Source organism: Ammospiza caudacuta, chromosome 10, assembly GCF_027887145.1.
Source record: "Ammospiza caudacuta isolate bAmmCau1 chromosome 10, bAmmCau1.pri, whole genome shotgun sequence".
Taxonomy (NCBI): Eukaryota; Metazoa; Chordata; class Aves; order Passeriformes; family Passerellidae; genus Ammospiza; species Ammospiza caudacuta.
This window is the reverse complement of record NC_080602.1, coordinates 21,566,960-21,592,791: the sequence shown is the minus strand read 5'-3', so window position 1 is coordinate 21,592,791 and position 25,832 is coordinate 21,566,960. Positions and strand designations below refer to the sequence as shown.

At 43.9% G+C, this 25,832-nt stretch overlaps 1 protein-coding gene and 1 long non-coding RNA gene across 2 annotated transcripts in view; both read left to right on the top strand.

The window, feature by feature from the left end:
• Positions 1–5,962: 5,962 nt before the first annotated feature.
• On the top strand, positions 5,963–9,240 carry LOC131562169 (uncharacterized). The gene is made up of 3 exons (XR_009275131.1): positions 5,963–6,029; positions 7,539–7,720; positions 7,923–9,240. It is a non-coding gene; the product is annotated as an uncharacterized LOC131562169 (long non-coding RNA).
• Positions 9,241–11,131: 1,891 nt separating this feature from the next.
• The window catches only part of AGBL1 (AGBL carboxypeptidase 1), a 268,424-nt gene continuing 253,723 nt past the window's right edge, over positions 11,132–25,832 (top strand). Inside the window, exon 1 of the mRNA XM_058811454.1 lies at positions 11,132–11,194. Within this exon, the coding sequence (XP_058667437.1) occupies positions 11,144–11,194 (51 nt within the window). The 5' untranslated portion in view covers positions 11,132–11,143. The remainder of the gene's footprint in view (positions 11,195–25,832) is intronic.

The window sequence follows — 25,832 nt, the reverse complement described above, 5'->3', positions numbered from 1 at the left end:
TAAACACAAATATTACAGCTGGGCAGTTGGTAATGGAGGCTGTGTGTTACAGCAGCATTCCTCAGTGAGATACAATTATGTCCACACTTACATGGCTGCTTTCAGCTGAGGAGATCAAAGGTGCGGGGACTCACAAGACCTTGTGATGTGAATCCAATGCTATTGCAGAAGGCAAGAGAGCACAAAGAGGCTGAACATGAAGGCACAAAGCCATGTCCTGTGGATCTACTGTCTCTCATGGAAGCCTCTCTAGCCCAGCCTTGTTTCTCCTGTGGGCATGACAGTTTGAAAATGTATGTATTCTTTTCTTCAAACCTATTGCCAGTCTGTGGTTTTATTTGTTCCAAACAGCAACCATGACAACCTATTAATGTGTTCAGAAAGATCCAATAGGATCCATGGAGTCAAGCACCATTTCAGCATCAACAACAAGGAGTTAATGAGGTATTGCTCAGTCAAGCCATGTGAAGAGGAAAAGAAATCCTTCCATTTCACATCCTACAATGCTCTCACCTTTAGGAGAAGGATATAGGGTGCCAGCATTGCTACATGATTTTCTCAAGTGCTTCCAGGCTCCCTGGGAACTCAGTGACAATGCTGAAAATTAGACCTCTACCTGCAGACTGATCTACGCTTTTTGTTACAAAGAGATCCACAGCCTTCACAAATATGTAGGAAGATATTTAAAATGAAAAATGATGAGACCAGAGTACAAAGGAGATGTAAAAGCTTTTTGAAACAGCACACTCTGTTCCCAGCCCTGTGCTTGCTGTCTCAGCTGGTGATGCTGGAGAGGGTTGGGTAACTGGAGGTCATTGCAGGTGCTTGCAAAAGTGTCTGGGGGGGTTGCTTCAAAATGAAAGGTTGCTTCTCTCATTTCCTCACAGACTATGGCCAAAGAGATCTGAAGATTGTAAAGCCCTGGGAAGGCAGCCCAGCACTGCCTAGGAGCATGAGCTGAATTGAAAGTTTCAATATTCCTCTTTTTTTGTTGTGATTATTTTGCAACCGGCATTTACAAAGAGCTACACAACTCTTTGAAACCCAATTCACTGGTGCAAACAGAAGAGTGATTAAAACAAATCCAAATACCAGATGGTTTGGGGATTCGAGAGAGTCTGAAGATTCACATCTCTATTGTGAGGTGAAAACCACTTTTATTACTTGAAAATCATTAACAGCTCAAGGACTTGGCTCTCAGGGAAGCCATGACTGCACTGGGGTGTCTCATTGCTAGTCCTTGTGTGGTGCTGTCTCTCCCCCTAGAAATGCATCCGCACACTCCAGTGTGTCACTGTCCCTTGCCTCTTTTTCCATGGGACAGCAGGAAGCCTCCTTGTATTGTGACCCAGGCCAGGTTTTTGTATTTTATCTGCTTTGTGTTGATTTCTCACTGTGCACAGACATGTGTTCCCAACATGCTGGATGAGGGAACAGGGATGCTGGAGAAGCCATTGAGAGAAGACACAAGGACTGCTGTATTTTTGTATTTTTTTTTAAAAGATAATTGTTGTCTCCTGTGTCACAGGACAAGTTTCACCAGCAGAGGAGGACCTTCCCCATGTCACACTATTCTGTAGGAATCACAGAGCAGTTGTCAGTCGCACAAGGCTTGTCAATCTGGCCCATTTCACCAAGACTAAATTTGTTTTGCAATGTGAATAAATTAAGATGGAACAGAAAAATTCCTGTATGAGGATTAATTAATCATTTGGAGAGACCCATGGGCTCCCAGGGCTCTACCACAGGGCTCCTGGAGCATCTTCAGTGTGTTCTGAAAGACAGCCAATAAGCAGGATCTGATTCACTGCCTGAATTAATCTGTATGAATGGCTGTGGGATCCATTTGAAAGCAGCACTGAGAATTGGCCTATAAAAAGGCAGCCCAATTTTTAGAGGAAGCTCATTTGGGAAATGAATGAGGACTTTACAATCTCCTTCAGCCATAAAAAACCATACACATCTCACACTGCTGCTTGCCTATTTTAATTAAACCAATAATTAAATTTTAATGAAATGAAGGTTTTGCTGAAAAAGAGTCAGCAGTGATTGACGAGTTCTTGGTTGGAGGAGGGAGGTGAAGTGGATATATCAAGCCATGGGGCTCCCCCTTCCCAACAAGTTTTGGAGGAAATGCATGGAGAACTGGATTCACATAATGAGCAGAAGAAGAAACACTTATGGTAATGAAGCTGCAAGGCAGTTTGCTTCCTGTGGCTCTCCCTGGCTCTGTGTTTGTTTCCCCACTCCCACAAGGATAAGCCTGAATTCACAAGGTTTGGACTCCCACCTGAGAGGCCAGGTCTGTATGGATGCCAGCATTGTCCCACCAGCAGCCTGCAGGGACTCGTCCTGGAATAATCAACACTTGGCTTGTGTTGGGAAAGGTGCAGGAATCATCCTTTGTGGCCACTCTTAATTGAAGCTGGTCTCTGAGGCAAGTTTTCATTAGAAATGAGTCAAAGCCCTCATGATTTCACTGAGCCTGCCTCCAGAACAAGGCAGATGCACACACAGAAGCTTGCTGGGACAAACCAAGGGCTCGCCAAATGCTGCCCAAAGGACAAAAGGGTGCAGATGTTCAGATGAACACTCCGGCATCAGTAATAAGCTCTGCCTGCTTGAAACGCTGACAAATGTGCACCTGGCCACAGCCTCTTTGACTTTGGGGAGAAAAATGCAACAACTGAATAGATGACAACATTTTTTCCTTTCCATCCCAGATATTACTGCTTGCTTTGGGTTTTCCCGTGGTGGCACTGGGGGCTGTGTGACCTGTGCTGTCCCTTCCCCTCTGCCACCAAGGCTGGACATGTCCTTGAGAGACTCTTTCCTGGATTTGCAAAGTGTAAGCTGGAAAAAAAATTGTCTCACTCCCCAAGAGGGGTATTGGAATTAAGGGGGTTGTGAGGCTTGATGGATTAATATTTGCTGCATATTGCACGTGTCAAGAGCTATTGATGGACACACCAGGGAATGCACCAGGCACATCCACAGCTAAAAGGATGAGCTGCCACAGCTTGAACAAGAGGAGCAGCCTGGGGTTTGTTAGCAATTCTGTCATGTTCATAGAAACCACCACAGGTTTGAGCAGAAAGGGCCTGGAACATTCCACCCACAATGGTGGGTCACATTATTGATGTGTTCAGAGATTATGTGAAAATGGCATTGAATGATTTTTATTCCAACAGCTGTTCTTTAATTTAGTTTCATTTGGAAACATGATTGAGAAAATCCTCCCTTTTCTGATTTTGTTCCCTTGCCCTAAAAACTTACAAGCTCATTGGCCTTTGTCAAAATGAGTTGTACAGAGAAGCAGAAATCCCAAAGATAATGTAGTTACTAAGGTTTTAGGAAAAATAGGTGTCTGGGTATAAGTGAGACATGATGTACCACTGGTGAGGAAAGGACATTCCTAGCACACTGTGGACCAGGAAAGTGTGGAAAGGACTGCCCCAAGCACTTCAGCTGGAAAGATTGTGCTCTCAGCCACAGCTGGTCAGCTGTGAAAGTGCATTCAGTAAGAAGCCTTGCTTCAGTAACCCTACTGCTCCCAGAAACAGCTTTTGCCCAGGATTATTTCCACAGGGTCTGAGCTTTGACATGAAGATTCTTCTGAAGTGGTACCAAACCATCTCCTTCAGCAGGTCTGCAGAGGTTCCTCCAGGGAGGCAGAGCAGGGATAAAAACTTGAGGATGGGGAGAGGAAGCAGAAGCTGCAACCAGAGAGAGGATGTGTGGGCATAACATGGCTCCTGTAGCAGTGTGTGTGTGCACTGGGGTCTGGCATGTGGGAAACTGGGACTGGGCCAGTTTTCTGAACCAATTCCATCTGGAGTGTTTGCAAAAAGCCACTGCTCTGCACATCCACGGGGCTGAGAGTGTAAAGTATTTCTGAGCAAAGTTAGAAGGATCTAAGTTAGAAGGAGCTGCTCCGGTAGCAGAGTGTGTTTGCACTGGGTCTGGGATGGGGAAAAACTGGGCCAGTTTTCTGAACTGCTTCCTTCCTTTTTGCAAAAAGCCACTGCTCTGCACATCCACGGGGCTGAGAGTGTAAAGTATTTCTGAGGAAAGTTAGAAAGACCTAATCTCCTAAGAGATCCTCTTGGGTGCTTCCAGAGCCAAGTCTCGGGGAACCCTGCCTGCTCTCAATCAGTCAAAGTGAAATGTACACAAATGCTGTCCCTCTGTCTTACAGCTTCTCTGTCTCTGAGATGACTTCCTTCCCCACAGTATAAATTCCCCTGCATTTTAAATTTTGCTGTGTTCTCTATTCCTATAGAGAACTGTTCATCATTCAGGATGGAGAGGATTTTGATGACAAAGTATTGCAAATAACAGGCCATCCTCAGTTGCAACTGTGTTTCTCATGATGACAGCTCCTTCCAAGGCCTCCACAGCATTGATAAATTTATTAGGTCACAAACCATTACTCAAATTTAGTCTTAGCCAAATCTCAGTGTATGTACTGAGACTCCTTCAGATTTGGAGAGTTCAGCTCCAGATTTAGGCAGTTTTGATGGACCCAGGGGAAACAGGATAGGGATTCTCCCACCATCATTGTTTTTGTCATTGCTTCCTCATGAGACAGATGACTGATATTCATCATACCTCAATGCAAAACAAGAAGGAGAATGTGCTACTACAAAAACTGCAGTGGAGAACTCTTCTTTTTGGAGTTAATTTTCTAAGTCCTAATATTGTATCACCTAAACCAGCCCAACTTTCCATGTTCTACTTCACTTGCAGGACTCCTTAAACCATGGGATGATTTGGGTTGAATTCTCTCTTTTTTCTTTGTTTCTTACCTTTTCAAAACCACCTTTTCTTTTTCTGCCACCTTTGCATACTGTGTGTGTCAGAGATGCTAAATGTGAGACAAACAAAAAGGACAGATATAACACAATTTGTTCTGCTAATTGGAAAGTTTTGTCTACTACTGCATCTGGCTGATGTAAAGTCCACTTCCTTAAACATTCAAAAAACCAGATTCTTCCTCTTCCTGAGTGTGTCTGTCCTCAGTTTTGCAATGGGAGTGCTGGGAACTTTTAAATTAGAACAGAGACATTTTTAACAGAAAAAATAAAATTGATGGCAGAGGTGGCAAAGAGGGGCTGTCAAGGTACGAAAAAATTGCTTTCTTTTTATAAGTAATAGAAAAGCTTGATGTAGTTAAATCTGTGGGAAAAGATGTTTTGTCCAGCAGAAACATTTACTGAGCACCAGGATAAAGAGGGCTTTGCCTTGTACTGCTGCCCAGGGATCTGCCAAAGAGGATTAAAGCACCAAAGCTCTTAATTTAAGTATTTTTCTATAATTTCATCCTCCTCTTTTCCTTCTTTAGTACATCTTTACTGTTATCATTCAACAGGGGGGTGGCATTATGGGCTGTTTGGCCAGGGGTGGGACAGGGATTCTCATGCTGTGAGGGTCTATCACCAGCCAGAGGAGCAGCAGCCCACAAATCTCACAGGCTCAGAGGGGTACAGGGGTTTCCTCTGCCAGGGCACTGGGTGCAATCAGCATCTCCATGGGTAGAATCTGACTGGAACACACTTGCAGCATTCAGGAAAAGGGCAGGGATTCCCCAGCTGCTCTGTCTGAGGCATTGAAGGGCACAGCAAGATGTTCCGTAGGGAAAAAGTGGGAGCAGCAGTCACAGCAGTCAAGAGATTAAATACACCTTTCTCAAGGTGAACTGTGTTTGTGTGTTTAAGATATGACTTTTCACAGAGCCATAAAATCTTAAAATTACAAGGGACCTTAGAAATCACTCCATCTCACCCCCTTGTGGAGGGATAGAAGGTAAGAGAATAGTGCAGAAGGCAATCTCACACCTGAGGAGCTGCAGCTGTGCTAATCACCAAAGATTAGCAACAGGCCTGCCCTTAATAGGCCACAGCTGTGTCCAATAATATGAGTGCTACAAAAGAGTGGGTTAGCTGCTTGAGAAGAGAGTTGGAGTTTCTTGGTTGTGCTGTGAAGAAGTCAGTGCTGCAAGGAGCTGGCCATGAGAAATCACCAAGAAGGTATGAGAACTTTGAAATAAGATAATAAAACACCCTGCCATGAGCAGGGACGCCCTCCACAATCCTGGGGTGCTCAAAGTCCTGTCTGACCTGGCCTTGAGCACTTCAGAAATGGGGCAACCACAGTTTCTCTGGTGAACTGTGCCAGTGTCTCAGCACCCTCAAAGGGAAGAATTTCTTCCTTATATCCAACCTAACCCCATCCTTTTTTGGTTTAAATCCATTCTTGTTGTCCTATCCCTGCCAAACCCTCTCCCCAGGCCATGCTACTGGGCAGTGGCAAATGGAAATCAGCTTGGATGGGGACATTCCCAGAAAAACCAAGCCCTGGCCAGGCCTGCCCATTCCCCTCTCTGCCCCTGGTGCTCTGTACAGTCCCAGCCTCCCATTAAACCAGTAACACCAGCAGTTTCCACTGGTCTGGCTTTCACCCAGGTGTTATCTTCCCATCCAGTGGCTTCAGGAGCCTTGAGTTGCTTCCAGCAGAATCTGAAAATCAATTTCACTGTCATGACTTGTGTTTTCACTTTGATTTTAACCCTTTCCCTTGTGTAGAAGAGTGAATTATTTCCAGAGAGAGGGGGAAACATGACATTATTCAGAGGGGTGAAACTCTGCACAGTCATACACAAATGGAACATCATCAGTCCTCTACATTCAAATATATTGAATTTGTTTTGGCAATCACTTGCGATAAGCATTGTGCTTGAATGAAAGAGAATGAAAATGAAGTGTTTGTTAGAGAGAAAAGCATCCAAATAGAAAAAGCAATATCCCTTTATTTAAATAGATATATTTCTTGGCTACATATAATTTTGATAGGGGAAGTCAATCCTCTATTTAATATAAATGAAATATGGACAGTTAACTGGATATTTTACACAGTGATATTTCAACTGCATTTCATAAAATTCAGGCTGGCTTTGGAATGAATAATTTATCCAATTAGTTTTTTTTTTCTTCCCATTTTTAATAGAATCTGCCTATTTTCTTATCTATCTCATTGGTTTAAAAATTGAATCAATCCTATTAGAAATCAGGTGTGCAATGTGAGTGCGAAAGTGGTGTCAATATTTTGAGAATGAGGAGGAAAATATCCTCAGGTTAATCACAGGTTTCCAAGCTGATTTTGGTATTTGGACTTCATTTAATGCTAATGTAAAAAGAGGAAAAAAGAAAAGAATGAATTCTGCAACTCCTTGGTATAGACTCTGGACAGGAGATGTGAAGCTTGGCTGTGGCTGGTCACTTTATTCTGCTGGTATTGAGTCTGGTGCTGCTTTTGTGGTGTTTAAGACTTCTTTAGGGTAATTTTGATTCAGCCTGTAAATTACTTTCAAATGTGATTCTGCAGTGTTCAGAGGGATAAGCATGAATTCTGTTTTGGAGGTGATGGAATAAATAGAAAAGCGCTAATAACAAAGTAAAATGTTGTTTAAATATGTTATATCTCTTTGTATGGTTTTTCTGCTTTTAATAAATATCGAACCAATGACACTGTGGTTGCAGATACCTGGCAGAGGACTTCTGTCTTCCTCTCATCAGCTTCCAGATTGTCTCATCCAGGAAGATTTCTGACCTTGTATCACTCTAATGCAATGCTCTATCTGAGCAAAAGTGCTTCTGGATGAAAGCTTACCAATTTTATAGCTGCACAACATATCTATGAGGAAAACTTCAGGCTTTCACAGGTAGGGAAAACATCGGTTTAATCACAAGAACAAGTTTCTGTGCTTAGTGTATTACTTAATGTCAGCTGATCCATGCTAATGGTTTCTTCATATGCTCATAAAATGTGAAATAATTGGATTGAGTTCTCTTTTAATGTAGGTGAAATGATCCTGAATTACCTTCCCTTTGCCACGGGCTAAGTGTATGTACACATATTTACAGGAGATCAGATGACATCTCTAGCTTGTTTGTGTGCCTGAGCCCTGGAGCACCAGGAAAGGAAATTGCTGGACTGAGTGTGTGCAGCACCTGCAGAGAGCTCAGAGGTCCTGCCTTGTGTTCATAATCCCCTCTGTCCTCCCCACAAGACCATTGGCACTAGCAGGGAGCTGGAGATAGGAGTTTAATTTTCATTTTGTTTAAGGTTCACATAATCCTGAGGGCACAGGGGAAACAACAATGCCATCGATATAAACTAACAAGCTAATCTTCAAACTGAGTTTGCATTGTAATATGAATGGGAGGATCTGAGTGCTTTAATTCTGGCATTTAGCTCCCTGTGGGTTTCCTAATTCATTCAGCCTTTGTGTGTTGAGGTGGGGGACCTCCTATTCTTAGAAAGCAACAATATGGGAAATTCAACAAATTCTGGAAGAAATGGCTTGGGAATGGTGAATAATTAGAAGTTTCCATGATTTATAGCTTAAAATTTGGTTTCAAAGGGGTTTTGCTGTACACTGTACATCAATGTAAACATCACTGTCTCTGCTGGGGTCTTTCATGAGAGTCTTATTCTTTAATCACTTTTCTCAGTTGTCTCTTTTTTCAAATCAAATGTGGGCTCCAGAGGTTTCTGTGTACAACATTTTCTTTTACTCTCTCAGTACAACCAAGCTAAATACCCCAAAATTTTGAGGAACTCAAGAGATTTTCCCCAACCCCCGATGTTGGTGTCCCTTTCCTCTTGGGTTGGCCTATTTGCGGTGAAATTTTGGCAATTATTTCTAAAGCTCACAGAGAGAGGAAGAACCAGACCACTGGTGAGTTAGAGAATCTGTTCTAGAATCCCATAAAAAAGGCCAAAGTTGTGTTTTAGGTAGGGGATCAGGGCATCCAGGCTGCCTGCAGCCACTGCCTGCTTACATCCATCAGCTCTCGCTGCCTTCTGAAAATCCACGCAGCAGGAATTAATAGTTCCACACAGCTCTGCTGACAGGAACAATTGTCACAAGAAAGAGAATGTGAAGACAATGTGGAAGAGCTTCTTTAAATGGCTCCTAATTAGCTCTGAAGTAGTTTTCTGTCACTATAATAATTTGCAGAAGAGATATGTGTTGGCACTGCTCACAAGCCCAGTACCCACCTTCCCTCCCACCCAACACATTTGGGGGCACTGCCTGCATTGCCTCTCCCCACACTTATTTGTGGCCTCTTATCAGGTTTTATTGAATCCTGCAGATGGGAAAGAACCCCCAGAGCTGTACTGTGTTTGTGTGGCAAATTTTGGTAGTGGGAGGATACAAGAGTGACTTCTGTGGGAAGCTGCTGGACACTTACCCAAAATGGCCAAAAAGTCAGTGTTCTAATAGCTGAACACCAGCTCTATATCTAAAATATGGTGTTTCGTGAAGTGTGAGGGATGTTTTTTAAATTTAAATAAAACATGTTTTAAAGAAAATGAAAGTCTTTAAACCTGATTTTTTATAGGAAAGAAAATTTCTTGTCTTATTCTGCCTAGCTGTCTCTATAGTATCTTGCCCATCAATGAATGGCCTTCCCAACACTCTCTTTGAAGCCACTGATGTGTCTCCATAGTTATGACAAAGGCATTTTAATCTGTTTCATTTTATAACCTGGTAGTGACATCCTGGGACCCTGCTGGCACACACAGAAACTGAGGAATGTCATGCTTGTGCCATTTGTTCACACATTGCTGGGATGAGTTGGGGAGGATTAGTCTTACCATTTGTATAAAGCACTTATCAATGAAGGTTCATCATCTGAAAACAGTCCTTGGCCAAGACTGGAGTGTTTTATTCTTCATTTGACTGCTTCTTAGAAGATTAGGGTTTTATACTGACATCAGCAAAGGACAGTGTGTGCACATTGCGTGTCTGCCGTGTCTTTGTGTGCCACTGAGTTCTGTATGCATCTGCCTTGTGCCCAGAGACCCAGGTTTATGTTACTGCTCCAAAAATCCTTATTCTTTCAAAAGGGATGAATTAAAAAGAACTCCACCAGAATAACTTTAATTCTAGAGGTGAAAAGACTGAAATTAGTGCCCCAAAATTGGAAAGATAAGAGTTAACCTTTGTCTTCTTCATATCCAGTAATTATCCCAACTGACAGACTTCTAACCATCCTGGAGTGGTATCTCTCAAGACCAAAAATTTCATTTTGATGTTGAGAAAGCAGAAAAAAATACCTGTTGTGGGACCAACTGACCTTTTCACATTGAAAATATTTTGCTGGAAAATCCTCATCCAACTCTCTACTCAACTTCTTTATCTGCTCCTTCTTGTTTACCAAGCCCTTTGATATCGCTGGGCCGAAGCTAAAAGTGGACTCGGTGCCCTCCTAGGAATTCAAGCTACAACTACAACTGTACTACAGCGTGTCTTGTGCACCAGGGAGCCAACCAGGCTCTGAGGTGCTGTGTTTATAGGCAGATATAGGTATGTGTGGATCAATCTAGGGGCCCTTGGAGCAAACTCTCCCCCAAACCATGTCTTGGAGATGTGGCTTTCCATGAGATGTCACTCCCTGCCCTGCAGGGCACTGCCTGTGGCCACAGCAGCTGCCACTTGGGACAATCATCAGGCTTGGAAGCCAGGAGCCCTGCTGAGCCCCGCTCCACCTGTCCCTCATGCCGGGTGTATCTTCCGTTCGTTGTCAGCGCTCGTTAAGAGCGAGGGCATCTCTCCCGCTCGCTCTGCCTTCCCCGGGGCTCCGGTTTCACTGGAACGGAGTCAAACGGAGAGCAGGCCACAGGCAGGGTCTGGAACGGATCAGCAGGTCAGCTGGGAATGCCTGTCAGGCAGCCAGCGCTGCTCCCTCCCTTCTCCCTGGCTTTCTTTGAGGTTTGTAGCTCTTCTGCTTTCTTGTTGCTATTGCCACCCTCCCCACGCTCCCCCTAGCACACACCAAGCACCCAGACCTTTCCTGGGCACTTTCCTTAATCCCCGGGATTCTTTATATAGGAATTAATCTTCTCGTCACAGAGGGAGAGCTGGGAGGGAGGGGGTACATTTATCTCTCCTGCTGAGGTCTAGAGTTGCATTGCTGTGATTATTGGTGGTAGCAGTGTGCGTGTGCCTGGGGATCTGTGTTTAGTCCTTCATTTCTTAAACGACGCAGGGGCAGCAGCAAGGCAAGTTGGCAGCTTGGCTTTCGAGCTGCTTTGTGTCTGCTGCCACAAGGAGGGAGTGTGAGTGGGGAGCAGCATGGCAGAACAAGAAGCCAGTGGCTTGCAAGTCCTTCTCTCCACCCTCCAGGTAAGAACAGTTTGAACTAACAAGAGAGGTGCTGGGGCTTGTTTTCCTCTTTAATCCCCCATCAGGGACCTGTTGGGCTGAGGCTGCTGGTACGAGCTCCTGGCTGGCTGGGCTCTGGAAGCATCAGCGTGCGGGAGCCCTTACCTGCACCTCACACCCTGAAAAGCCTTTATGCATTGAAGTTTCACTGCTCAGTGATGAGTGCTGGCAATTACTGCTGTGCCTCATTCTCAGGGCCCGGCTGAGGGCAGAGGCTGCTCTGCTGAGCTCTCGCTGTGTTCAGCAGGGCAGCGGGGAGGTGTGAGCCACGGGCTGCTGTGAAATGAATGGGACCTGACAGCGCTGTCAGCCTGAGCTCGGCGTGTCCGAGGGCTGAGGGGCACGAGGAAACAGATCTGCCCGTGAGGAGCAAGTTCCTCCCTGTCAAATTGTCTGCCCAGGACCCTCAAGCACTCTGGGGAAGTGACAAAAACTCTTGAAACTGGTGAGGTGCTGGTGTTGGGTGTGCCCTGTGACAGGTCCCAAGGACCAGAGGGAAGTGTCCCAGACCAGGATCATACCTGGTGGACAAGCTTGGCCATGGGATGAAGGAGAGGCATCTCTGGCTCTCTTTTCCCACTGCAAGGATGTGTTCCTCCTGGCAGGGGAAGATGCCCAGGTTGTGGCATGAGCTACCCTGTGAAAGAGGGAGCGTGCTTTGGGAGGGAACCTGTGCTTTCATAAGCCTCATTTTGTCCTGAGGGATGGGTGGGAACTGCTCTGCCTAGACAAGCTACTTGCATATAAAGCAGCTTTTAGAGAGTCACGGTGAAGTGCCACTTGTGTGCACTCCTCAGGTGCCCTGAGCCCTCCTTGTGTGCAGCTGTGCTGACGTGGCCCAGAGCCCTGTGGGGACAGGAGTTTTGTGCCTGAGGCAGCAGCAGCAGCATCCTCTGACTGCTCCATGTGCCATCAAAGCCTCACATACTGCAGGCACAGAAAATGAGGGAGAGGGTGTGCAAAAACACTGACCCACCTGGGTCAGCCCAAGGATTCATGTGTCCCAGCCCTGTGTCTCAGGAGGTCTCTGTGACCAGCTCCAAGCATGCAGAGGAGGTTATAAAACCCGATGATAGCAATTGGCTTTGAAACTCTAATTGTGGGGGCTGATCAACCCTGACGTATTTATCCAAGCTTATGTAACTGTCAACAACTTCTACTTCTCATTTCAAACACTGGTTTGCCCTCTGTAGCCCCTTGTGTCAGTGAGTTCTGCAGGTAAACTGGCATGCTGAAGAAAATTATCCTGCTGTCCTTTCATGTTTTGGCAGTATAACTTGTTGGCCCTATGTTGTTACAGCCTATTTAATTTGTACTTTGTAGTAGATCATGTTTGTGCTGTATCCAGGCTATAGTCCTCTCCCTCTTTGGCTAATTGAGAGCTGAGTGCACATCTGTTTTTCTTATGCTCTCTAACATAACAGTCCTGGTGTTTGCATAACCTGGGAACAGAAATGGACAAGATCCAGACCTAAACTGGAACCTATAGTTTAAAATCACAAGTGCAGTTCATTGACAAAGCTATGAGGAGGTCTAAGCTAGAAATAGTTAGGAATACTGCAAGCATGGAATTGGTAAAACCACAAGGCAGCACAGCATTCATCCCTGGTGCCACAAAATCCCACCTTGGTACAAGACTTATTCCCAAAAATTCTATATTCACTTGAAGGATATAAAAAATATTTCTTGTTATATCTTCAATTTGATGTGGGGGTTTGAGTGCCGAAGGGCAGAAAGTGAGGGGTTGATGGCAATTATTTGTTCTGATTCACCTCTTTCCTCGGCCTTCAGCCAAAAAATTACCAGCTTAACTTTGTAATACCATTACCTATCTCTGCTAAAAAATCAGGTGATAAAAAAGACCTTTACTTGACACAATTGGAAAGTATTGGCCTGGGAAATAATAACTTTGGATGATGTTTGCCTTTGCTGATAACATCTCTCCACACTTTGTTATTTTCTGCAACAGCTGTCCAAAACATGGTTGCTTTGTTTTTGTGACCTGCTGGACTGTCAGTGCTGGTTCATATTCTTTTATTGGGCATGAAGAACGTATCTGCTCCTTACAACAGGCTATTCTGCAGGGTATTACTGGGCATTATCCATTTCTGTTAGCACATAATATTGCTTTGAATGCAGAAAGCTTTCAGGTGAAGAATGAGGGAACGTTTATAAACTGAGAATAAAATCATCCTTTCTCCATCAGTCACTCACACAGGACTAAATTTCTACCTCCCTTCCAAGCACTGGGACAGATTTTTATTCCAGTTGGAGGAATGTCCAGGCTTGAGACAGTCTGTCACCTTCTCCCCCATTTCTTCCTGGCACAGACACTTTCACTCCTAGACCCACAGCCTGGCTTTGGTAAGGGCAGTATCAAGCAGAACAAATCCAGAACACAGTGCACTTTGTAACTGAGCAGTCACGGAAAGAAACACATTTTTTAGTTCTTCAAAACTGTTCCCAGTGCTATGAGGGAACGTGATCCTCCAAAGACAGCTCAAACCCCTGGAAGTGCAACGTGCTATGGATGTTCTGCAAAGTGACAAGGTGAATAGCAAAAACTCCTTTCAAAGTGCAGCTGCATTTTGTCACCAAAATGTCACTGCAGGGAAGACATGACATTTCAGATCTCTAGGTAAAAAGTGCTTTGCCGCTTACAGTGTGCGGCTTTAAAAATGTGAAATTCAGATTTAAGAAAACCCTCTCCCCGTCTCACAGGTTTTGTGTCAGCATGGCAGAGCCAAGCTCTGAGGATTTTGCTGTCATTTCTCATTTTCTTTCTAACCCTGGTATGTTCCTCCTTGCCCTCTCTTCTTGACTGTCCCTCTCCAGTGTGATCCTGCAGTTAGCACCTCCATCCCTCCGGCCTGGATAGTGTTACCTGGTTCTGTTCACACCTCTCACTGCATGACATTGAGCTCCTCAGCCCCTGCCCAGCCCCACTCTGTCTCTCATACACAGATAATGCAGTTCCTCAGTCAAAGCTGGGCTGGTTGCCACTCTCACAGCATGGCAGAAGTAAACACCCTCCCCATGTATGGCTTTTGACCAGGCTGAAAAGTCTGACATCCCATCTTTACAGGCAGCCTCCTCAATGCAAAATCCCAGGAGATTTGGGATTAGATCTCTTGGTTATTTTAGTGCTAGGAGGAGGTATCTGGGTGTTAGTTAAAAACAGGTGGTACTTGCTAAGATGGGCAATAGAAAACTGGAGCCAACATCTTGCCTTGTGACCCTGAATCCCTTGAGACTGTAGAGTATTTTAGTTCCTCCTCCTCATTGCCCTGGCCTTCATCTCACCCCACCCTCTGATCATTTATACAAATAAGAAACATTTTTATTTTTCCCTTTCCCCTGCTCTCCTCCTCACTGCCCATGCCTTGGTTGCCCCTGAGAACATCTTATTCCATGGCAGGATACATCGTGTTGCCTGAGGAGTCCCAGATTTCCTGTTGGCTCTCAGAGTGGTTTTCACATGTTTCCCAAAGCCACAGTCCCTGCTCACATACTCTGCAAAGCTGGCAGCCCCTGGGGCCGTTGGCAGATCTTTGGCTCAAACTCTGTCTTGCTGTGTTGGACTTCGCAGGTTCCCAAATGCTACGGTTTGACAGGGAAAAGATGCAAATCTTATGTATCAGTGGTGGGTGTTGGTTTTGCAGAGGGATTTATCTGTGAGTGGCTGCAGTGTCCAGCAGAACAGACACAGGATCTGCTGTTTGCTAACTTGGAGCTCTCAGTTTTTTGTGCTGCCCCTTCTGAGCTGTCGTGCTGGCTGGCTGACAAGGCACAGCTATTGTTATCCTAAGGACAAGTGGGAAGGTATCTGTGCTGCTCCACTGACAATGAATAGAAATGCATTTTGCAAAATGCTTTTCTCTGCTCTGCATCCTTGCATTTACTCTGTCAGCAGAACTGCTGAGATTCCTGGCTTTGAGAGAAATAGATGCAAAAAAATCCCAGGAACTGCTCAGGTAGCAGAATGGCTGCTCATTTGGGGATGGAGCAGCTCAGAGTTTGGATCTGTGTTTTTGGGAGCCAGCCTGGTAGGCTGGGTTTAGTGGAATAGCTTTAGAGGGAACAAAAATCAGCTCAAAACCAGATGGCCATTTTTATGTGGTTCATTAACTGAGTTTTACTGTGATTGTTGTACTTAAAGTGAGCAGCAGTGGACTTACTTGTGCTATTCCTTGTAGAAACTGTTTTAGCTTTGGAACAGCAGAAGAAGAGCAGTTAGGGAAACACTTGGCTTGTAGGGTTCAAAGAGAAACAGTGGGTGCAACTTTTTCATGTCTCTACTGCCAATGCCACTTGGGCTGCATGAGCCTGGTTTGGCTTTAACCATGGAAGAAAAGGCATAATCCTCCATAAAAAATCCTACAGAGATAGTGCAGGTCCCAACCTCAGCTTTCAGGGTTGCTGCTTTTCCTTCCCTCCTCCACCGTCATCTCCTCCCTGCCCAAGGAGAACCTGAAGGTAACCCAGAGCTTTTCCCTACACCCCTTTGCTCACCACCATGGGGCACTGCTATGCAACAAAGAAGAAAGGAGGCTGATATCCATACATTAATCTCAAATTCCTGCCAGGCCACAGAAGAAACATTGAGGTTTTTCACTCCTGTGAACCTGCACAGAGCACTAAAAGCCCTCAGAGGAAGCTGTGACAGGTCTTGGACTCTGCTGAAATCCTTCCACAGCCTGAGCTGGGACTAGAATTGCTCTCTGTCCCTGGGCTGGTCACAGCTGTTTCTCTGAGCACACTGCCAGCTCCTCTGCAAATGCCTACAGATGGGCTATCCAGAATTTTCTGTGGCTGAATTAATGGGAATTGAGGACCTCAGGGTGCAAAATGTACCCAGAGAGTGATTGGAGCAGCAGCAGTGGTGGCTGAGCTGAGCACAAGAGTGTGTCACAGTGTGAGCTCAGCAGAACTTTGTGTGTCAGATGAGGGAAGTGGAGCTCTGCTCATCTTCTGCTGTCCCTCATCCTCATCTAGGAGGGTTTGTGCTTTGGGGCTGTGTCATGAATGGTTGAGGAGAGCCCTTTCTCTTCTCCTGCAGCAATGAAAATGTGACAGGATGCCCATGTTGCTGGATCAGCTTTTCCAGCCTGGAAAAATGGTTTATAAACCTTTGCTTCTGAGTTAATCATGTGTAACATAGCAAATAATCCCACCATGCCTCACATCAGTGTTTGAGAAACCAGGTGATGAGCATTGGGGAAAAAAAAAAAAAAAGCCCTGGAGTTTGGTAACAACACAGTTTAAAATAAATTGAGAAGCAAATTAATAATTTGTTTTCATGCAGGGCTTGGATTCTGCACAATAAATAATGCACAGAACCACATGCTAAATGATGAAGACAAAATGCTGCATGGGGTGATTTTTCCAGGCAACAGGCACTGCTCATCCTGAAGCAGAGGTTTTATGAAATAAAACAAGTTGTCATGTGGAAATTAAAAAATGCAGTTACTCCAGGGGACCAAATTAAATATCAGGAATGCTTTAAAACTGGTGCTTTTTAGCCATTGAGGGGCTGACTTTATGCTTATGGCCAAGCTGTTTAACTTAGACTATTTGGATGTAATATAATGGTACATTATGCCATGTCATGCAACTCAGTATTGTGTATTTTGGTACTGCATTATAGACACAAAAAATTAATAGAATAAACCACATTATGGAAGGAGGTATATGGATTTGTTTAAACTATTTATCTTTCACATACAGTATGCAAATATATTTTAAAAACACCTGTTTATCTATCTCTAAGTTGAGGATAATTATTGGTAGTTATCTAGCCTCCCTAGCTGTTTTTATGCCTACAGATGTGTTTATACATTACATCAATATTTTTATGACAATGGAAAATTTCCACCCTGTCTTTTTCTCAGGTTTCAATAATTTCCCTCTTTGAAATAGAAGAAGAGATGTTTTCATACACAGAGATGTTTGCTGAATAGGTCTTGCTAGCGTTCCTTTGTGTAGCATAATCTTATTTTCAGTATATTATGCTGCATTTGTTGTGATGGCTTAGACACATTTTTCTGTCCTATGCATTGGTCCAGTCCTCTTGGTTTTATCTATAATAGGAAAAAGTGTCTGTAGTAGAAAATGTGTTCATGGGCATTTTGAATTAAAGTTTATTATATTGTGTCCAGCAAACCAGGCACAAAACGTTGCTTGTATTGAAAAACATATGGGCTAATAATGGTTGGCTCCAGCAGTGTCTACTGGCACCAGCAGAGATTTTACTGATGTGCGTTAACAGAAAGAAAATAATTTCCTACACATACTGGGAGTTTAAAAGATGGGGAGGGATTTTTGTGTTGCTTGGTCTGGGACAGCAGGGTTGGAAATTGCTCCTGGAGTAGTTGTTATCATGGACATGCTGCCTCTGTGTGATCACTCCTGTTTGTGCCAGGATAGATGACACAACTCGTACCATCATTACTTGTGACCGTGTTCACAGGGGTCTGAGGATGAGGGAAGAGATGAGGATCTGACTCCATGTTTCAGAAGGCTTGATTTATTATTTTATGATATATATTACGTTAAAACTATACTAAAAGAATAGAAGAAAGGATTTCATCAGAAGGCTGGCTAAGAATAGAATAGGAAAGAATGATCACAAAGGCTTGTGGCTCGGGCTCTGTGTCCAAGCCAGCTGACTGTGATTGGCCATTAATTAGAAACAACCAACATGGGCCAATCAAAGATTCACCTCTTGCATTCCACAGCAGCAGATAATCATTGTTTACATTTTGTTCCTGAGGCCTCTCAGCTTCTCAGGAGGAAAAATCCTAAGGAAAGGATTTTTCATAAGAGATGTCTGTGACAATTACTCTTGCAGTGAAATCTGGGGGGATTTAAGCCTCTGGAAGTGCAGGTGAAAGCCTCTTATTCCTCAGGGCTCCAAGAGCAGTCAGTGGGCATGCAGAATAAGGCAGTGTGTGGCAGCAGCTGCTCATGACCTGGCTGTGATGCTGGGCAGACATGTCCCTCTCCTGTGCCTGTTGGATTGGTGTGTGCACACCTGGATCCTCAGGCTCTGAGATCCCAAATCCACGCACAGTGCCCACAGGTGCCACTGGGCTCTCCTGACTCCCATCTCCTGACTATGCTGTTCTCACCAGATCAGCAGAGAAAATAACTCCCTCCTGCCTTCCCTAGTTCTTTTAATAAGCTCTTGTCTCACAGACAGTGTATTTGCACCTGTTTGCCCCCGAGGACAGAGGCGCTGATCCAGCCCCGGGAATCTCTGCAGGGAAGGATGGGGAGCTGGGATTCCCAGGAAAAGCTGGCTGATTGCTGTCCCCAGGGAACTGGGAGGTCAGAATGCTCCTGGGAGTTGGGGAGACATTCTGTGAGAGAGAGTAACAACCTTCTCCAACGAGACCAGGAGCAGTAGCTCAGCTTCCCTTCTGCCCTGGACAAACCCAGGTGTGCTGCAGGAGGTGAGGAGGCAGTGTTAGGGGTAAGCAGTGTGGTGGGTTCTTGAACAAATGCATTGTCCTGCAATCCTGCAAGCTTTGTGTGCCATAGAGACCATTACTGTGCTGCTGCTTCAGAAGAGACTATTTCAGAAAATACAGCTTAATTTAAAATGGGTAAGAAGCAAGAACATGAATCCAAATCAAGAAAATATTTGTAGACATTTTCTGTTATTAAAAATCTGGGTTTATTCCCCTGATTGTTCCATTTTATGAAAAGCTGACCTAAATATAATCTAGGTGGATTCTTTGGGTGGAGATTTGAATCTCCAAGAACTGGATGAACTTTTTCCTTTTCATACAGGCAAAACAGTTTATCTTAGTACAGTTTTGGGAAGAAAAGTCTAATGCAATGAAGATCATCTTTTAAAATAAGGGAAACTTGGTCATTCTCCTCCAGAGGCTGATGAAGACAGAGCCTGTTCATATCCATGACTTAGTATTTCCTTTTGATCTGTGTGCTGTTATGACTTTTGTTGTGCTGAGTGGGAACCAAACACATCATACACAAATCAAGGTCTCAGAAATCAAGAATTCATCATTGATTTCATCACAAGATGTCTCCTAGAGAGGACAAAGATAACATAGCAGACATTCTTCTGCCTGCAGGCACTACTAAGGTACAAAAAAGAGAATTTGTGCTTTAGACCAACTATTGATTAACAGAATAACATTTGCTTGATAAGAAATTACACGAGCAAAGCTGAATCTCCTTTCCTTTGGGGGTCTAGAGAACAAGGATAGGTTTTTCTTCTCATGGTCTCTTCTCATGGAAGAACACAGCCTTATTTTCAAAAGGTTGAGGTGGAATTAATGAGAACTGCAAAGCTTTCATGATGATTCTTATTAGAAAATTGAGTAATTCTGACACAGAATTCCTGTGGGAGAAATCACTACTCTACCAAAGAAATCTTGGCTTTTTTCCCCTCTGCCTTTCAACAAGGGATGCTTTGAAAACAAAACATATGGGCTATTTTTCTGACATGGAAACACCACAGCATTGTGGTTTACTGCAATCAACTTCTGAGAAGCCCTTTATGCACATTAACTTTTGGTGTAATTTACAGGCAAAGGCTTTCCCAGTGGGTCTAATGGGAATTTGATCCCTGTAGTAAACTGAGACTCTTCTCCCCATGGCCCATCATCTCAGTGCACCCTCTGGTACTTATTCCTTTCAAAGGAGGGAATGATGCTGTATTGATGTATCAAGCAGGAGTGCTGGGCTTTATTTCAGAACTGTTACAAACCCCATCAAACTCATTCAATGTCTGTGCCTTCTGCTTTCTTCATTTGGACAGTAGATGGAGATAAGACTCATCTGTCAAGTTAGGGCAAAGGGAATCTTAGCCCACATTGTTTCCCAAATCAAAGGGTGGAACAACTCACAGCCTGAGCACATGACACTCATGCAGCCTGGGTGAAATCAGTGCAGTGCCTGTCGTCCTCTGCCATCTTCTGTGCTTTTTATGGGATTCCTGATGAAAGGCCAAAGCTGCAGATTTACAGTGAAGATAAAGCTGACCCTCCATTTCATTCAGGATTAACCTGGCAAGCAGGAGATTGACAGGGAGAGGGAGAGAGATATCCTCCCATAAGCAGTTTACTTGGCATGGTGAATGCCCACCTGTCTCACATCAAAGGAGGGGAGGAGGGAGAATGGACCACCTGACCTTTCCCTGTGATTAAAATGCTGATCTGATGAAGTCAGAGGAACAAACTGAACTGCCTCTTTCAACCCTCAATTCTTCCAGGAATAAACCAGCACCATCCATATGGAGAGAGTTTCTGGAGAGGCTGGGGGAAAGCAGCATTATTGATCTTCTCTTTGGGACAATCTTCTGCAATTTGAACAGCCTCTGGCTCCATGTTGAAGTTCTGCAAGTGGGGGAGAGAGCTGGAGGTGACAAAGGAGAATGAGAATGTGTGCCTGTCTCTGTTTTCTTTGACAATTTCTCTTCCCATATGGCTAAGGTCATTTGATCTCCCCGCGATGCACAGGGACTTCAAGGGGACAGCTGGATGCAGAGATGCATTAAAACGACTTCTCTTTGAGATGAAAACCATGATTATTAACAGCTTGGTTCAAAAGCTCTCACAGCAGCAGCTGTACCTCGCTGACTGAAAACTCTGGAGGGTTTGTCTGAAAGGTCTGCATGGCTGGGTGATCAAACAGTTGGAAATCTCCCTAGCTGAGAGGCCCCTGCTATGTCCTACAAAGCCTGTGAGCACTATTACACCAGTAGGGCTCCTTGGGAGCATGCAAAAACAAAACAGGACACAATAGCAACTTTTTGGTGATCTCTCCTTGCTGGCAATGGATGCAGAGGTAGATTTTGACATAGATAAAATATCCTGCTGGGTATTCACTGAAGAATTCACCATTCTCTGAGAGATCAGCACACTGTGCCTTGGTGTGTTCAGCTCATTCTCATGTGAGAGAGTCTCAGAAGACAGCCCAAGGGGTTTGGTTGGGTGAATTCCACAGGACATCCTAGCAGAATGTGTAGAGATGGGTATTTTTAAATATAACTCCTGTCCCTTTTCCTGGAGCAGTAACACAGACATGGGCTCATTCATGGAGCTAATAAAATGCCTTTTAGCTGGACTGACCAAATCAAAACGCCTTTTAACTTGACTTAGTTTTCAGGTGCTTCTGAGCTACTGGATGAAGTAACAAGGGTGGAATAAGCCCCAAACATGCCTGGTTTTGGTATTGTGGCAATGGCTTGCTGCTGTTGGGTGTTTAGCATGGGGTATAGACTGAAGATAAAGGAGATAAAAATCTTTGTTACCTTCTGGATGGAAAATGACATACCCCTATCATGCCTCTTAAAAACTTGGCAACCTTTTCAGAGAACTGAGGGCTTTGCTGCTGAGAGATTGCTGTTTAAATCTAGACGGATGGGTCTCAGCAATGCAGTTACACTGAAGTTCTGCTTTATATTACTGGCAATATTACTTTAAATCATTAGAATTTCAAAGCACAGTTTGCTATTCATTATGGATGCCGAGTTTCGTTTGTTGTTTGATTTTTCACTTAGACTGGATGGCAAAAATAGGTTCATCGTTTTCACTTTCAGGTTCCATCTCTGAAGAAAATAAGCTGTGACTAACAATAGTTATTAGTGGCTTGTCTCCACTGCCCATACCTCAATCATTGTTATTAAATGTGATTGATTAAAAGCATTTGCATGGCTGTTCCAGAAGGTGCTTTTGGAAGTGGGGCAGATTGACGCATAAGGACACTTGGCAAGAGAAAGGACTGGTGTTTTTCTAAACCAGAATGCACCTTATAGTGATCCTCATCTTCAGCCTGTACAAGAATAATGTGCAAAAAGTGGGATTGTTGGCACAGGAATACAGAGAGAAGCCTGCACTGAACACAGACAAGTGTTAGGGCAGACTGAGATGAGACCCAGGGGTTCTTGGGCTTTACCATTATTTTCTTGGGCTTTATTTTTGTTCCAAGCAGGAACATCCCAGAGAAGGCAAGCATAGCAGCACCTTCATTATGGTCATTTATTTCCACATGCATATACTCACATTTGCTGTAGCATTCAAAAATCTGTGGTTTCATTAAAAAGCGAGTACATCTGGAAATTTTCCAAGATTCTCCAGACTCATTTGTACTTTGTGAAATGCCATCGCTTGTAAAACAAAGTTTGTCAACTCCCAAATGTGCCTCATCTTTGAAAGACAAAGTGTTCTCTGGACTGACACCCATCAAATCTCACAGAAAAGAAAGGGAGTAGCATGTTTCATGCTGCTTTTTCATTGTTGGTGGGGAAAATAAAACTATAACTGAATGGAGAAAACAGATCCCTCCCTATAAAATTTGGGTGGCAGTTGTGTTAAATATCTGTAACAGAGTGGCATTTGAATGAAACATTAATATTTTGAATTAGTTCAGTAACAGCAAAAGTAATATAAAATATAGGAATAAATCCAAGAAACAGCAATAAACAGTAGGTGCTGGCATGCATATAGAATTCATTGTACAAGAATGGTTAATGCCTTACAGAAACTTAATAAGAGAGTGTGAAAGGCATATGCTAGGATAATCTTGGCATTAAAATAAAAATAGATTAAAAAGAGCAAAAAGGAGAATAATATAACATTAAATCCAGTCAAAATCTTTAGGTGTCATAGGTAACTTATTGTGAAATAAGAGATAAAACCTGGGAGAATTTATCTGAAGTAGAAATTACAGAAAGAACATTAGAAATATTCAAAAGAAAGTCTAAAAGCCTTTTGCAGAGTGTCACGTGTTTTGATTTATCTCAAAGTTTCCTCATTCTTTTAACACTTCCAATTTGACAGAAGCATTTGAGGGTTATATAATAATGTTTTACCACCGTTTCTGCATAATAAAGTAATTGCTCTATTAGAGAAGCATTAGTGAGAGGAACAAGTGACACAAAGGAACTTTGTATCAGGAGGAACTTCTGCACAAGGACAAGCTTTTTTTGAGAAAACTGAGAGAACTTTGGTGTGGAAAAAGAAAGAGACAAAAAAAAGAAGTTTACTTTGCCAAGAGTATCCAAGATATTGCAGTCTGTCAGGGCATAATTCCTGCAGATATCTGGGTGTGAATATATTTTATTGGAGTGACACACTAATAGCGTGGATCTGACATGAACAACCTTGCTCTGAAGTTAGGGGAAACACCTTTGAGTCTTTTGGACACAGCAGGTAAAACATCCTTTGGAAAAAGATCAGGCCACGCTCTATGTGCTTCCTGATTCCTGCATGGATTTATTATTTATCCTCCTCATCCCTTGGCACAAGGATGAATCTCTCTTCAAACAGCTCTGAGACCCACTGGTGGGGAATTTTTCTTTCTTCTCCCAGTCTGGCATCAGTATTCCCTGCAGGGCATAGAGTTTTCTGCTGCATTTACTTCTGGGAGGTTGGGAGGAGAAGACTGATCTCAGGGAAGGGAAGTTTGGAACTCCTCACAAATAGATGGAAGTCAGTGTGTGATTGAGGGCTACAGTACTCCTGTGCATGCAATGTTTCTGCTTCATTTTGTTGTCATAGCTATCCTGGCTCTGCCAGCTATCCTCTTAGGTATTGGCTAAGTGAATTTCCCACAACAGGATGGTATTTCCCACCAGGAAAATAAGAAACAATCTGATCTTGATGAGGATGCTATTGGGCAGGTGTTAGCTAATATTTATGTAGAGGTCTGTGATCCTCTGATACAAGGTGTTATGTTAGTGCAATTTATTGCGTTAAATTTTGTAAAATTCCTTGGCACAGACAATTTTCACCATGCTATTCACAAAGTTATTTTGGCTAGAGATCAGCTTAAGCCAAGCTGTTTCATCTCAACACCTTCAGTGTTTTGAAGACATTACAATGCAAGTTTGGAATTTTCCTATCACTGCCTTGAGGCAGTTCAGTCCTGCAGAGTGTAGCCTGTATCCTTTGAGAAGAAATCCTGAAGCTCAATGAAGAGGAGCAAAGCCCTGTCCATTTGCATGTTAGAAATTTGCTTTGAGGCACTATTCCTGCTCACCTGGATGAGCTGCCACTCACTGTGAAGGGTTGGAATCATAGCATCCAGCCATGATGGGTGTTTTCATGTGTTACTGAAAAAGATGGTGCAGGTTATCACACCCAAGTGCAAACCAGAAGAAAACCAGACCTTCAGGTCATTGCAAGCCATGAAGAAAGCCACCATACCTGTTGCTATAGGACACGAAAAAACACAAGCTCACACTGCTGTTCTCAAGGTGAAGGAAAAAAGAGAAGTTTATTTTCTGACTCCAACATTTATAGTTTTCCAAGAGTGACAGTGGATTGGAGGGTGACAGTGCCACCTCTCCAGTGACACTGGTCAAACTAACAGTTTATCAACTTTCTCCTCCTCCATAAAGGAATGTAAAACAATGAGTTACTTACAGAAAGCGTGTGAGAAAGTTCACTACAAGAATGTCAACATCAGAAGGCTTAGAAAATCTTAAAAAGCCAGGGTGACACCCACCTGATTGCAGCAGGCCAGAGGGAAGAACATTTTTAATGAGTCTTTGTCATATTTTCTTATCTAAACCCCCATAATTTCTGCTTTGGTCTTGGTGTGGTGTGAAGCATCAGCAGGAAAAGAAATGCCTGGCACTTGGCTCAGTGGGGTGCTTGCCATGCCTCACAGGGCCAGCAAGAGGGACCTGTCCCAAGGCTTGGGAACAGGAGCAAGAGGTGGCCTGGCCACGTGTGCTGTCCCTGGAGGCCCCTTGGCTGCCCCGGGTACAGTTTGAGGGCTACGTGATCCCCCACAGCTGCGGACGCCTTTCTCCCAGGATTAAAGAGGTCACTTAGGACACTCCCAGAGCAGCAGGGTCCTCCTCTCTGAGGCTTTAAATAGCCCCTTCTCCTTCCATGTCTCCTCTGAGCTCCCTGCCTTGCTCAGGCCTATCTGGCTCTTCAGAGGAGGAAATGCACATTTGGACAAAGAAATGCACGTACGGTTTACCGTAGAGGATGGTGGCTCCTGTGGTGATGCTGAGGATGTTTGGATGGTTATTTTGGGAGCAGGGACCACTTGACCGTAATTTCTTGTGATCCTTCTAAACCTGGATAATGGTACTATTGTTAAGAAGGTGCTCCACTTATGCCAAAATTCGAGCTACGATCACTTTAATTGCAATCTTCCCTTACTCTGTGGTTGCCTACTGATATTTCAAAGGTCTCTGAACCCCTTTTTACCCCCCTCAGAAATAATGATTTTTAAACCTCCATGTAACAAATACTGTGGACCTTCCAACAAGAAGAAATCACGCTTTGCTGGCTGAATATTGAGGCTGAGGATGGGAGCATTCAGACAAGAAACTCTCCAGGGTATTTTGCTCTCTTAGTTAAGTGCGAATTTTTAGCTCCTCTTAAATTAGAAAAAGCAATTTACTCTGACAAAGCACAGAACATAAGGCACCAAACCTGGCTTCACAGTTACTCTAAGGCTGGATAGTCAGCTGTGGGAAGGAGATATCCAGCTGGCAAATCCATAATGCCAGTGGTGAGTGGCTGTGCCCAGCACTTTGGGCTGGTAGGCACCTCTGCCTTGCTGGCTGAGAACTCTCTGATTTAAGCATTGAGAGAGTAATTACAAC